Raw genomic sequence first — 14,546 nt, 5'->3', positions numbered from 1 at the left:
GAAGTGAGGAAATGACATATAATGTATTAACAAACCATATGTAATCATTTGGGCACATGTATTACAAAAGCACCACTAAGAAAGGACAAAATGTGCCATGATTATGAGTACAGATTCAGATTCAGTGCTATGCATGTACCCAGAGAGCATTACCAGTACAGAATGAGGTCACTTGTTCAAATCCTTGCATAGAAAATGCAATTCTTTCACATAAAAATATGAACATGAATTTTTTGGAATAAGCACAAGACATTTCCTTACTAGACTTAAATTAAGCTAATCATAATAAAGAAGTACTAATTTTTCATAAGTATTATTATCATTTTTTTTAGATATATTTTTTAAGGAGGGCACCGTTCACAGTGGCCCATGCGGGGATCAAACCAGCAAACTTGGTGTTATTAGCACCACTCTCTCACTAACTGAGCTAACCAGCCACCCCGCATAAGTATTATTTTTTGATTGAAATTATCATTTTTTAAACTCAGTATATGGATCTGATTTTAAGCTTAAGTTAAATGAGTTATAAAGTTTATAGGACAATGTCTAGCTCTTGATATAAGTACATATTATATGATCTTATTATTAGTATTATTACTGATCTTAAAAGAAAACAAGTTCTTAACAGAACTTAAAAATAAAGAGTTTTTTTTCTTTTGGCTTAGTCATCCTGGATATTCTAATACTGCACAAGAATTTAATAATAAAATTCACTCAGTTTCATAATTCAAAAAATATAAATTAAAATATCTAAGACAGATGTAATTTTCATACATCAGATTGGCAAAATATTTAAAGTACATAATAAAAAGTGGTTTCCAAGGTGTATGGAAAAGCCACATTAATTCATTGTTTAAAAAAAACAACACCAAAAGCATTTATTGTACCTTTATGTGTAAAAAGGAAGCATACTTGTGTGAATGTTAGCCTCAAAAGTTAAGACAAGAAGGTGAAAAGAGAAGAGCTAGAAATAATTTAAAATGTTGAGAAGGGAAAATTGTACAGCAAAAATAGGAAGGCTGTAGGAGCAGACACATCACTAACAGTAATGAATTTGAAAGCTCCTGGGGCACTTAACAATTTTCAGGAGATGTGGTAATAATGGTTACAAGCACAACACCGATTCGAGTCATGAGTCACGCTGCCTGGATCTAAAAGCTGGTGCTGCCACTTCTGAGTTCTATAACCTTGGGCAAATTGCTTTAGGAGCCAGCTTCAGATTTCTTACCAGTAAATTGAGGCTATCTATAAGTAGGAGATCATGTTATAGGGGGCCAGTGAAGAATACATAAGGTAATATATAAAAACACTCATAAAAGTCTTAATGCATAAATAATGTTCAGTATATTTATCAATAAACATTATCATACTCTTTCATCCATTCATTCATCAGATGTAATCTCCTAGTTAGTTCATGAGGTAGATATAATTCTTCTCATTTTGGAAACAAGATTTCAGAAGTTCATTTTTTAAGTAACTAACACAAAGTCACATAAATTCAACATATGCCCAAAGTGCCTGAAATACGCCAGTCTGACTGCAAAGTTTATGAGGTCCACCATTGCCTTGTTAACATAATAAAACTTTCCCTTGTTCTCTGGTGTTTTGGGGGGCAAGCGATCCTTTCGCTGTAAAAAACACATAGCGACTCCCCTATTTCTGTTTCTAAGTGAGCATATCGAAACTTTTCATTATTAGCATAGTAATTAAACGAGAAGTGTTATGACAGAAGAAAACAATCACAGAATGCCTTTGAATGGGGTTTAAGGTTTCATTTTGTTCAGCTTTAATGAAGCCCTGTAAGGTACAGAAAGGAGTGTCTGGTTTTCAAATCACAGGAATCCTCTATAATTAAACCTTGTAATCAAAACATTGCTTACAAGCAGTTTCCACAAACTGGTGGGCCTAAGGAGGATTTTCAAAAAGAGTTTGAGTGATTCTTGAGAATTTTTGTTAATAAAAATGCTAATGCTCAATATTGAATAAAAAAAAAAACCCATCAAATAAGTTGTGAGTATTTCTTTAGGGTTAAAATAATGGTGCATGTCATTTCCCATGTTTCTTCTTTCAAGCCATAAAGATTTCCCTAAGTGCAAATAACCAGTCATCCTTATCCAGACAAGCTCTGTCTGGTTCTTTCTTATTTGTACTTTTAGTCCAGTCTATGGGGATTACTTTGCCTATGGTATCTCAGAGAGGCACAATCACTGTCAAAATGGCCTGTCTTAGAAGTATATGCCCTATGCTAACTTAGAAACACAGGCTTACAAAGGCTCTTAAATCCTGAACACATATTGATGGTAGCTTGCTGCTTGTGGTGTGCAAAATACCACGGAATGAATATATATCTATTGGTGGTTTGATGACCTAAATGGGATCTATACTTCTTTCACAGAAGTCTGGGATCACATACATACATGTCTTCAGCAGGCTTATTAGGAATGTTGAAAGCCATGAGCCTCTTACAAATGCTATCCTATTTCCCAATACATGATATATTTGAGAGAAAGAAGGACCCAAACATTTTTTTCCTAATTTTATGATGTCATCAGGAGTATTATATCAATGCATTATATTATTTGCTTGCCCCCATTCTCACAGTCATTAAACCATTTTGGCCACTGAGCATTGACTATTGCAGAAATGGTCAACTTTATTTCCTCTTTAAGTCCTTCTACTCTATCGTCCTTGGCAATGTGCTTTTTCTGAAAACTCTTAGGACTCCATGGCCTTTTATTAAGGTCAAATCATGGAACAGGGCCATTTCTGGAGAGTGCTCCTTGGTGCTTGATCCGTCAGGGTGAATTTGACCTCCACACAATCATAACATTCAATAGCCAGGTAGAAATCTCACTTGAGAATAGAAACTGATGGTGTTACATCCATTAACCAGACTACACTGCTAGTCATCAAGGAATTCCATCAATGGTACATTCCGTGCTCCAAATATGAGCATCTCATTTCACCACCTCTGAGGGCTGCTCTCCTAGTAATTTCCTCCACTCCTACCTGTTTTACTAGCTATAAACGACTAGATAGCAGAACTCCATGTAGTCAATCCAGAATAAGCACTACAGAATAAAAGCCTATTATAAGTCAGACAGAAAAAGTCGAGAACCGTATGATTTCACTGATATGTGGGATATAAAACTGAAAACAATAAAGGAACAAGACAAACAAAGAAATAAATAAAACTCATGGACAGAGACAATAGTTTAGTGGTTACCAGAGGGTAAGGGGGTTGGGGGGTGGGAGATGAGGGTAAACAGGGTCAAATATTTGGTAATGGAAGGAGAACTGACTCTGGGTGGTGAACACACAATGTGATATATAGATGATGTATTACAGAATTGTACACTTGAAACCTACGTAACTTTACTAACCATTGTCACCCCAATAAACTTTAATTTAAAAAAAAGAAAAAGAAAAGAAATGAAGACAGGAATAAAAGACACCATTTTCCAAATGAAGAAACTGAGGTTTACAGAAATTAAATTATTTTCTCAAGTGTAAAAGCCAAAATTTGAATCCAGGTCTAAATCCTGTATTTGTAGCGTAATTATTGTGCAATCTGCTGGAATCCTGGCCCAGCCACTTAATTACTTACTATGGGTCTTGGTGTCCTCATCTATAAAATGGAGCTAACATTAGCACCTAATAGGTTCTTGCAACCTTGGGACTAATGACATGATGGGTGTGGGGACAGAGCCCCAGAGAGCAGTTCCCAGGCTCTCGGCCTCACATAGGAAGGTGCTTGCTCAGGTAGTAGATGGTCATCAGCTATGACTAGTTGGCCATCGGCTGCTACTGGTTAGCCATTAGCCACTGATATAACTGCCGTGGCTAAGCTAGCAAGGTGGTGGTGTAGTGGAGGTGTAGTGGTGTGGCGTGGTGGTGTGGCGTCCTGGCATGGCATGGCATGGCATGGCGGAGTATGGATTATGGATTGTAGAGAGGTGGATTGCAGTTAGCAGGTGAGGTTGGTTGGCAGAGACAAGTGGACAGTGGGTTGTGGGTCGTGTGGCTCCTGCTTCCTGTGTCTCCAATCCAACCACCAGTGAGACTAGTGACTCCCCTATCTATGGCTCTGTGGGTGTTCCTTTTTGGCCTCACCATATTCTGTGTTCTTGTGTGGGGAGCAGGACCAGAGACCTTGCCTGACACCCTGCATGACAATGGGCTAGATAATTCTTTTCTGTGAGGGGCTGTCCTATGTACTGTGGGATGCTCACCAGTATCCCTGACTTCTGTGCACTACATGCCAGTAGTTCAGCCCCCATGCTCGTGATAACCAAATTGGCTCCATACAATGCCAAATATCCTTGGAGAGTAAAATCACTCTGGTTGAGAACCACTGACCTAATTAAATTAAAGGATAGTTGTAAAGAGTCCATCACTTAACACATACAAAGAGCCTAAAAGTGTATCTGGCACAGAATATTTAATGTTAGATATGATGATGGTGACGACGAAAAAGGAGAAGAGGAGAAGGAGGAGGAGGAAGAAGAAATACATTTGCATCTGACTAAATCGTATCTGTGTTCGATTCAGGCCTGATTGGGTAGATATAATTGGGAAAAAAAAAAAACTCATGTAAGTGTTGGTTAGAAAGAAAACAAAATTAAAGAGGATGGCAAGCTTCTAATTTTTAGGATTATTTCAGAAAAATGTCCACAGGCCTTTTTCTTTTTTATTAGGTAAAAAGTTTTACTGTAAGATTGTATATTAAACAGCCAAATAAATATTTGCCTAGTATAAAGTTAGTACACATCAACATAGAACCAATATCATATCAAAATCTATATCCAGATTTGAATGGATGGAACATCATCTATTAAAAGAATATTACAAAATACTATTTTTTCCTTAGTTGGGCTAATTAACTTTGAAATGAATTTATACCTGAGAACATTCAGTCATGGATTAATACATTTACTAATGAATATTGCACTGTGATTAGCATTTTGAGAGTATAAATGAAAGTAAACTGCAAAATATGTCTTACCTAAAGTCTTAATAGGGTCAGAATAATCAGAGTCAGTAAATTGTCCCATGACATTTGTGGCTCTAAATTTAAATCTATGAAATAGAAAAAAATTAAAAACCAACAATTTGCATGCCGTCTGACCTTTTTTCTGTGAATAATTTAACAAATAGCGATTTAAAATAAACACTTTTATTCTACATAAAACTAATTTACACGATGTAAACTTGGTATTCAATCATCATCAGGACAAACATATAATACCTTCATGTGAGATGAATAATTTTCCTATACATGGACCTCTTGAACTTCATCAGAGAATGACCGAATTTGGGCTGATTCATAAGCAGTCAGCAGCTAAACTGAAGCAGGTCACCTCCCTCATAGATTTGTTTAGATGAAATAATTTAATGTCTCTGTGTGTTACCCAAACATACTTTACAAATATAAATTTAATAATCTTTATAGCTCGACCACCTTTGAACATACCAGTGAATCAGATTTAGAATGGTCATATAGAACTTATCTTGTTCATATGTATACAATTAAGAACAATGCTTCCTAATTCTATGTGTTCATGGCTGTATTTTCACTTTCCATGCTTTAATGACATATTAAATAAAAAATGGGTGCAGGAGAGAATCAATCCTAAAAATCACTGGGTGTTTCTAATTCGCAGAGACAACTCAAACATCTTATTTAAAAACTACAGACATCCAGGCATTCAAAAATATAAAACCAATTTACACTAGTAAACTGCAATGCATTCTTTAATCTCTACTATTCTCAAATCCTTATGATTTTATTGTGATTATATAAAGAGTCTGTTTTGGAAAAATATGCAAAATAAAAAAATTTGAATAAATATTAAACTTAGTGATATACCATTTTCATAATTGTCACATGGATAACGATTAAATTTCAGGCAATAATTTAGTAACCAAAGTAACTATACTTAATAATAGATGATAGAACATTCTTTTTTTAAATACCTAACTTCTTTACCTTGTCTAATGATAATTTGGTCTAGGACATTTACAAAAATTTAGTAATGCTTTAATTAGCAGGCAAAATTGAAACTAGCTGTATTTTTCAAATTTAGTAGAAAAATTATATTTTGAAAATCAAATAACTTAAATTTTTTTAAAAATTGTAGCCTTATGGCACAAACTAATAGTCAATTTAATATAAAAATATGATCAGTTTAGCAAAGCCAAAATATCAGCATTGATTTTTAATATGATATACAATTATTAAAATGTCAAATATTAAAGCGAGTTGTAAAAATTTCAATCACTCATTCAGATGTTTGATGGCATAAAGAGCAGAAAACTATTGCTATGAATGAGGTAAACTAAAGGCATCATTAACCAAAAGACTGCTAGTGTTTCTAAAAACCTGCATATTAGCATACATGGCAACATACTGAGTGAAACACACAAAATATTACACATTAGTCACATTATCCTCTACATAAAGAATTAAATTATCCTACCTATATTCTGCAATTGCACATTTTTTTCTATTGACCTTATGTCATTTATCAGATCAAATCATAATTATGTTTAGGTTTGCCTGCTTTTCCTACAGAAATGTAGTCTGTGGAGTATGAGGACAATTCCTTGTTGATCTTTACATTCCTAGGGCCTAAAAGACCAGGTCGCAATACCTGACAGATGCCCAGTGCTTACTGGAAAGATGAAAGGATAGGTGGATGGATGGATGAAAGACACCCACTATCTTGCTAACACGATGCATGGTAGGTATAAACTAAACTTACAAGTATTGCTTTTTTGGTTTCAGAGGTCCATTGCAAATTTTGTCTTCATTTCCAGGAATCATACATGCATGATCAGCGCCTATGATGTAGATTTCTTCATTGCTGCTGAACTTTGTCTTTCCTTCTGTACACGGAGGGTTAGGAAAACCTTCATTTGTAAAATACGGTCTTGGTTTGTTAAAATATGCATCATACCACTTTGTTACATTTCCATCATGTTGAGCTATTTTCAGAAAAAAGAATGATGATTACAAGTAATATATGAATGTATTTTCACAGGTTTAAAGGCTATTTTTATAATTTCATAAAGAAAAGCTGAATGCAACACCTCTTACTCTGCACCACCAGGGGTGATTCAGCTGATTTACCTGGATAAGCAGGTAAAGAAAAAAAAAACAAAACCCTTAGTCAAGAGTAACTCTCTTGTTCACATCTCCAAAAAAACTACCCAGACTCCATTTTGTCAAAATCGAAACAATCCTATTAGCATATTGAATAAATAAATCACGTATTTTAACTATGCCTTCTCTTATTTCAGTTAAATATTTTAGGCATAAATAAATGATTAGTATAATGAATGATAATATTGACAAACTATTAAGCTCAAGAGTTGTGTGATAATGAGGAGTCAACCTCGTATTACTAATTCTGAACTGAAATTTCTAAACCATTCAGCAATTTCCACTTTACAATTTAACACGATAAGTTGACATTTGATGATACCTCCGGCTTCTGTTACAAGCACTTGTACATTTCTGATTGGTCCGTGATCATCATTGTAATAACATATTGGCATTCTGATTGTAATTGTTGTTGAAGTCACCAGCAATTTTCCTGTAGCATCATAAATAGGGGTTGGTTTGGTTTTTGGTCGTGCTGGAGCTATAAACAAAGAAGAAATATCATTACGATTGGTTTTTTGTTTCTAAAGAGAAGAAAAACCCATTTAAAATTCTTATTTCATGCAGGTAATTTACAGATAAAGTGATGACAAACATAAATAACAAATGAAACAGAGTTTCTCTTGGATACAGCAAATATTTAGCAATTACTATCTCCTGGTGGTATAATTACATATTTGAGACTTTCCTGAGATAATAGGGCCCAGGTGTGATTTTTCGGTCATCAGACTTCTTTTCACATATTAAGTAAATTCAAATTCTGGATGCTGTCACTCATACATAATTTTCATAAATGCATTAAATTATACTACTATCGGAGTGTCTTCTTCTTTCACTTCCTTTACCTGGTTTAGCAATTTCTATTCTAGTCATAACTTGCACTTCCCCTTAACCCCTAGTTTATCTATGCCAAACATCTTTTTATTTCCATGGACTAGATTCCCAAATTCAGAATTTATGGAACAAAATATATGCGTATTTTTAACTTAAATAGATATTGCCAGAATAATTTCTAAAAGTGCCATGCTAATTCACATTATACCCTCAATGCATAGCATACAAGTTATCTCCAAAGTTAATATTTATGAAAGCCTGCTGTTGCACTTTATTTTATAGCTATATATACTAGCTGTTTGAGCATTAATAAGTTGCTTAATCAAACTTCAATATCCATACTTATTAAACCTTTTTAAAAGCCTCTCAATAATGCTATAAAATTGACACTATCATTTGCCTTTTATACATGAGGAAATGGACCTATGTCACATAGCTATAAAGGGACCCAAATCTTTTTAACTTGATCCTTTAGCTCCCCCCTCTGAGATGTAAAGGCTGTGATGAAATTAAATGTGTAGAAAGTTGATTGGAGAAAAAGGACAGGGAGCAGGAGTAGGTGGCAAGAGCATTTAGACCACAGATCACAGGCCTAACACCTGTGAAAGGGGAAAAGGAAGGAAGAATTCAGCAGGAAGAGCCTCAGGTTTCTGGGACTCCTGAGGAACTCTCAGCGAGGCTCCTGGGGAGTCTATCGTTATCTGCATGCAACATGTTTGCCACTGAATAATAAAGACAGGTTAAGATGGTATGATGCTTTAACTATTTTTTGTGAAATCATTTTGTAAACTTGCTGATATTTTTTAAGACTTTATGGATTTGTGTAGTCTAAGTACATAACTTATCAATTAAAAGCAAATAATACTTATAAACAGTATGGTGATTATATAAACTACCCATTAATGAAAAGAAAATATATCAGCTTCACCCTACAGTGGCTATTTCTTATTCTTCATGGTACTAGTTCCCAAGCACTGTCATAAGGTTTTTCAAAGATTAGCTCTTTGAATCCTCACAACAATCTATGAGGTAGTACCTAGTATTATCTGCACTATACAGGCTTATAGAGGTTAAGAAACTGGCCCAAACAAACAGATATCAAATGGCTGATCCAGGATTAAATATCAGCAGTTTGACCCTGGACTCAGTCTAGAGCTGGCACTTCTAATTACTGTGCTCTGCTGTCCTTACTAAAGACTGAGAAAAGTTACTTGTTGCGTTAAAGAGAGAAGCATCAGATGCTAGAATTCTCTAAAGGCCCATACACTTAATTTTTTTTTTAAATCTCTCTGCAAGTTTTATACCGATTTTTAGACATGGCACAATTACACGCATGTTTTTAGTCTCAGGAAGAGTAGTCACCTTCCATGAATGAATGGCTTTAAATTCCTTCTCATCTTTTTAGTTTTAATGGATTTGGGGGGTGAGGGACTCCAAATTTTACTTATATTTTCTATGAAAACTACCTGCCAGAATAATGAATCAATAGATCTACTTTCTAGTCAGAAGCATAAAGTTGAATATATGGTAGTTCAGTAAACATTATTTGATTAATTGAAAAGAAACTGACTTTCAATATAAATAAAGGTGAGTCCAGGAATCTAATTAGAACTAGTCAACTTCTAGTCATGGGTAATTTTAAAAATGAGTTTTGTTTTCGATAGAATTAAAAAGCAAAATAACAGACTATAAAATTTCTCTCAGACAAGTTTAAATTTGGAGGAAAAGAGGTATAAGAAAAATAGCAGGTGGGCATTGTCTTTATTTACCATGGTACTCTGCATCATTTACGTATTTTAATTATAACTTTAATAAGCATACATTATTACTTAAATTACACACATATGCATCATTTAAAAGCTTGAGTACATCTTTAATGCTAATATGGAATTCAAATTATTATTACTGATTGATTAAGACAACAGCCTTTGTGGAAAGGCAGCTCATGTATGTACCTTTAATATCCATGGTTATTCTCATCTGAACCTTTGGCCCTGCACCAGCACTATTGATCGCATAAACCTGAAACAAAGAAATATCTTGTTACTACTTTCAAATCATTTATATTTATACATATACATATATATATAAAATGATTATATATATGTATATGTATATATATAAATGATTTTGGTTACATGTAATTTAGAAATGATAGCACTTTTATAAACAGTTGCATATAGTCTATTAACTATATTTTTATTGCACTCACTTAAATGCATAACAGTAAAGAGATTCTTAAAACTGATCTTAACTAAGCTCTAAGAACAAAGGCTGAGTGACCTAAACCACCCAATCCCAGAGACCAGGAAAGGATTGTGACTTCAATTTGAACCCGTAGGGGGAATAGCAAAGAAAAGCCACTATGTCTACACTCTCTTCATCTACTCTGACATCTGTTCCTCCGCTCTGTAGCTAGGTACCTCTGGCTTTCTTTAAATCAATATTCAAGATTCTCTTTTTTTTCCCTTCTCTGAGATGAAATCCTATTCCTTTAGCCTCCCAGTTTTCCTGTATTAAATCATCCCTCTGAAAGTTGCCCTTCATGCCCTTCTTCACCCCTGCCCCAAAGTATCTGACGCTGTAACCTGCATAATGCAGCATATACACATAAAGCATTTCTGTTTGTATATACAGAGAGTGATTTACACAAATGTGAACCCTTTCAATTAACTTTGTGCTTAGCATGCTATAGATACAGAAACTTCTCTTATTCACTTTATCTTGCTATATAATACAAAACAAAGATTAGTCTTGGCCCATTTCATTGTACTTATAAACAAAATGCAGAACGTAATATGTTTATTGGAATGAATCAATTTGTCTACATATTAGTGGCCCACACTCCACACTAGAGATACTTTGGGAATATTTTTATTGAATTAAAATTATAACGACATATATGATGTGGTAGGTATGGTAAATAAACCAAGCCCCAAAACTGTGGTTAAAAAATATCTAAATAATATCTAAATAAAATATTTACTGGAGTTTATAGATATAAGAAAGATTCCAAAATGAAACATATTATGATGCCTCATTATTTTTATTTCTTTATGGTACAACCTAACATTTAAGTGAGATAATAAATAAAGAGTTAGGCAGTGCTTCTCAAATTGCATTGAAGTCACCTATGAACCTTGATAAATGAAGATATGCAGACTGTGATTCAGCAGATCAGAACAGGTATTAAAGTTATACATTTCTAATAAACTCTCAGGTTTTGAGAATGCTGTAAATTGCACTTCGTGAACAATCAGAGAATTTATTTCTTGTTCTTTAAATTATAAATTAGTTGTGCTTTGTTTTATTTCCTATTTTTTTCTCTTATTCACAATAGGCAAAACTGATAGACCACTCATTACTTACCATAACTACAAATCTTTAATCCTTACAAAACTCCTACAAATAAAGTATTATTCCTATTACTAATTTTTCAAATAAGTAAACTAAGGTACAGATTCAGGGAAACTGACCAGACCCAGAAAATACTAGAGTCAGGATTTTGAATCCAGGCCAGTTCATTCTTTTAACAACTGTCCTCCCTCTAATAGATCTTTCATAATGGTGGTCCATTTAATGGTATGTGCAACAAGAATCTCAGCAAGAGAGATTATATAATAAGATACAAACTGAGTGAGGGAAGAATTATATATATGATTTTCTGAATTACATAATTCTACTTGAAAATCCTAAGACAAAAGCAGTCAAAGGATGAAACAAATTGTGTGTATGAATATGAACTCACATACGAGTGAGTACACAGTTACTTTCCAATGTGGATAATTTAAAATTAAGGTATAAAATGTGATTAGCTTTTAGTAACAGTTGTGTGAAATACATGTGAATTCCAATCATATAAACAGTTATTTCTTCCCTTTGCCTTTTAAAATTTGCTTTTCCATCTTCCATTTATAATTACATATACATAGTTTTCCTTTGCAGAATTATGTCTTTGTACATTACTGCTCTTTTACTTTTACCATGCAATTTTTTCTGCTTTACTTTATTTCCGGGTTTCTACTATAATTGTATAATTACTATCTACATTTTTCACAGGACTTGCTGTATTATAATAAGAAATCAGCAATTTCATTTCTCTAAATCTATTTTCTATTGGCATGTCTTAAATGATCTTACAAAAAGTATGAAAAATATAGTGTGTACATATGCTACAGTATTTCTGAATGTTGAGTTTATAAATTGACTTTATAAAATAGGTGAATAATTAAAAGCTACAAATGCTTACACTGATATTGTATGTATGTCCACCTTTTAGTCCTTCTAACATTGCAATGACTGATGTGTCAGTTTTCTGGATAATACTTAGATTGTGAATCTGGACAGCAGTAGGATCATCTTCTCGGTAAACCAAAGCTTGATATACTTGGATATTTCCATTGGGTTGAGAAGGAGGAAGAAATGTTAACTGAAATTTTGTAACTTCATCTGGTATCTTCTGAAATGTCATGTTGTTAGGTGGATCCTTAGGGACTAAAATAAAATATTCAGTGATTAAATTTTAAAATATTGTTCTTTTTGATCTCCATATAAAACATATGCGCTTCAAATTTCTGTTTATAAAGAGTATTTCACAAATTATTAAAACCATATAAATTATGAAAACAAGCAAAATGTCTGATGCATTGTTGAATCATTGACACCTATAGGTCACAGAAACTATAATGGTGATCAATTTGTTTGCATATTTATTTATTCATATATTAACTTACCTTTTATATGCATTAATTTTTATGCAGAATAAATTTCTATGACTATTTGAAATTAATTTAAAATAATATAGACTCATAGGAAGTTGCAAAAATTGTACATACAGTCCCACGTAGCCTACCCCTAGCTTTCCCCAGTGGTGACATCTTACATAACTGTAGTTTAACTTTCAAACCTGGAAACTGATATTGGTACAAAACTGTTAACCTGACTAGAGACCTTATTCAGATTTCACCATTTTTTCATGCTTTCCTGTATATGTGTGTAGGTCTATGCAATCTAATCCCACGTATAGATTCCTATATCCATCACCAGAAACAAGATACAAAACTGTCCCATCACCATAAAAGGACCTCCAGCTATCCCTGTGTATTTGCACTCCATTCCTCCCCATGACATTCCATTTCACTCTAATCATTCTCCTTCTCCACAGTTTTGTATTGTTGAGAAAGACCTTGAACATATAACATATAACATATAACCTTGAAGTTATATAACATAATGACCTTGAAGTTTATCAGAGTTGTTGCATATATCAATAGTTCATTCTGTTTTTCTAACTTTTTTTCTGAGTAGTGTTCAATTTTATGGATGAACCAGAATTTGTTTAATCATAAAAAAACCTTTGCGTCATTTCCAGTTTTACTTTTTGTTATTACTAATAAATCTGTTTTAACATTTAAATAGAGATGCTTGAGTGAACATAAGTTTTCAATTCTCTGTGGTAAATATACAAGAGTATAATTACTGGTTCATGTGGTAAGTGTGTGTTTCATTTTATAAAAGATTACCAAATTATTTTTCAATATAGCTGTACCCTTTACATGCCCACTAGCAATGAATGAGAAATCCAGTCTTTCTGCGTCTTTTGCCAGCATTTGGTATTACCACTATTTTAAAAATTATTTTATCTGTACTAGCATATGCACAGTGATATTTCATTGTGGTTTTAATTTGCATTTCCCTAATAGCAAATGATGTTGAAAAATCTATCTCATCATGAGTTTATTTGCCAATCAAATCTTCATGTCTTTTGTCAATTTTCTAATTGGATTTTTTAAGTGTTGAGTTTTGAGAGTTCTTTACATAGTGTAGATAGTCCAGTTTATTTTTGATAAATGAAAGTTAGCCTAACATATAACTAGTTAAGTCTCAATAAATTATTGTGAAAGAAAATGATATACATGAAGATAAAATTAATTTATGAATATAGGAACTAGTTCTTGCTGTACTACATAGTGTTTTTTATGTAAACAACTGACTGAATAATAATTTTGATCAAATTGAAATGAATATATTCTTCCATTCTAAGTAAAGAATTTCCATGAAGAAGGCTGTTAATATTTGGCTGTTAATAGTTCAGATACTTAAGCTTTATTTTCTTGCAAACATTTTTCAAAATAGTTCCCTGTAACAAGCAAAAAATAAGTAAATAAATAAGTGAGGAAAGAAAAACAGAATCAGATAACATGTTATAGTGCCAAATATCACATTTTAAACAGAAAAATGGATAGTTAAAATAAACGTTAAATTGGTTCAACATACATTTCACAGCATTAGCCATTACACGTTTTTAGGATACGTAAGAAATACTATATATATTTTCTTTGTATAAAATGTTTCTCAAAAATAAGATCAAATTTAAAGCTGGATAAGTAAAAGAATTCTCTGAATGTTGGAAAGAACTTTGTATACTCTAAATATTTTTGGCTTTACATCCAAAATTTTACTTTCAACGTTTTAGTAAAAATGTATTAAACTACTATATCCTTGGGAGAGGTAGCACATTAAGATTTGCAACGGATGTTTTATGGTA

The 14,546-nt window shown here is 33.0% G+C and overlaps 1 protein-coding gene across 1 annotated transcript in view; it reads right to left on the bottom strand.

The window, feature by feature from the left end:
* Positions 1 to 14,546, bottom strand: part of PTPRQ (protein tyrosine phosphatase receptor type Q) — a 231,921-nt gene that overhangs the window by 53,081 nt on the left and 164,294 nt on the right. The window contains exons 34-38 of the mRNA XM_081058782.1: positions 12,249 to 12,493; positions 9,955 to 10,021; positions 7,488 to 7,646; positions 6,765 to 6,987; positions 5,006 to 5,079 (exon numbers count right to left, since the gene is read on the bottom strand). Of these exons, the coding sequence (XP_080914908.1) occupies positions 5,006 to 5,079; positions 6,765 to 6,987; positions 7,488 to 7,646; positions 9,955 to 10,021; positions 12,249 to 12,493 (768 nt within the window). The remainder of the gene's footprint in view (positions 1 to 5,005; positions 5,080 to 6,764; positions 6,988 to 7,487; positions 7,647 to 9,954; positions 10,022 to 12,248; positions 12,494 to 14,546) is intronic.

This window comes from Rhinolophus hipposideros, assembly GCF_964194185.1.
Source record: "Rhinolophus hipposideros genome assembly, chromosome: 9".
NCBI lineage: Eukaryota > Metazoa > Chordata > Mammalia > Chiroptera > Rhinolophidae > Rhinolophus > Rhinolophus hipposideros.
Note: the sequence above shows the minus strand (reverse complement) of the source record. Positions and strands in the feature narration are given on the sequence as shown.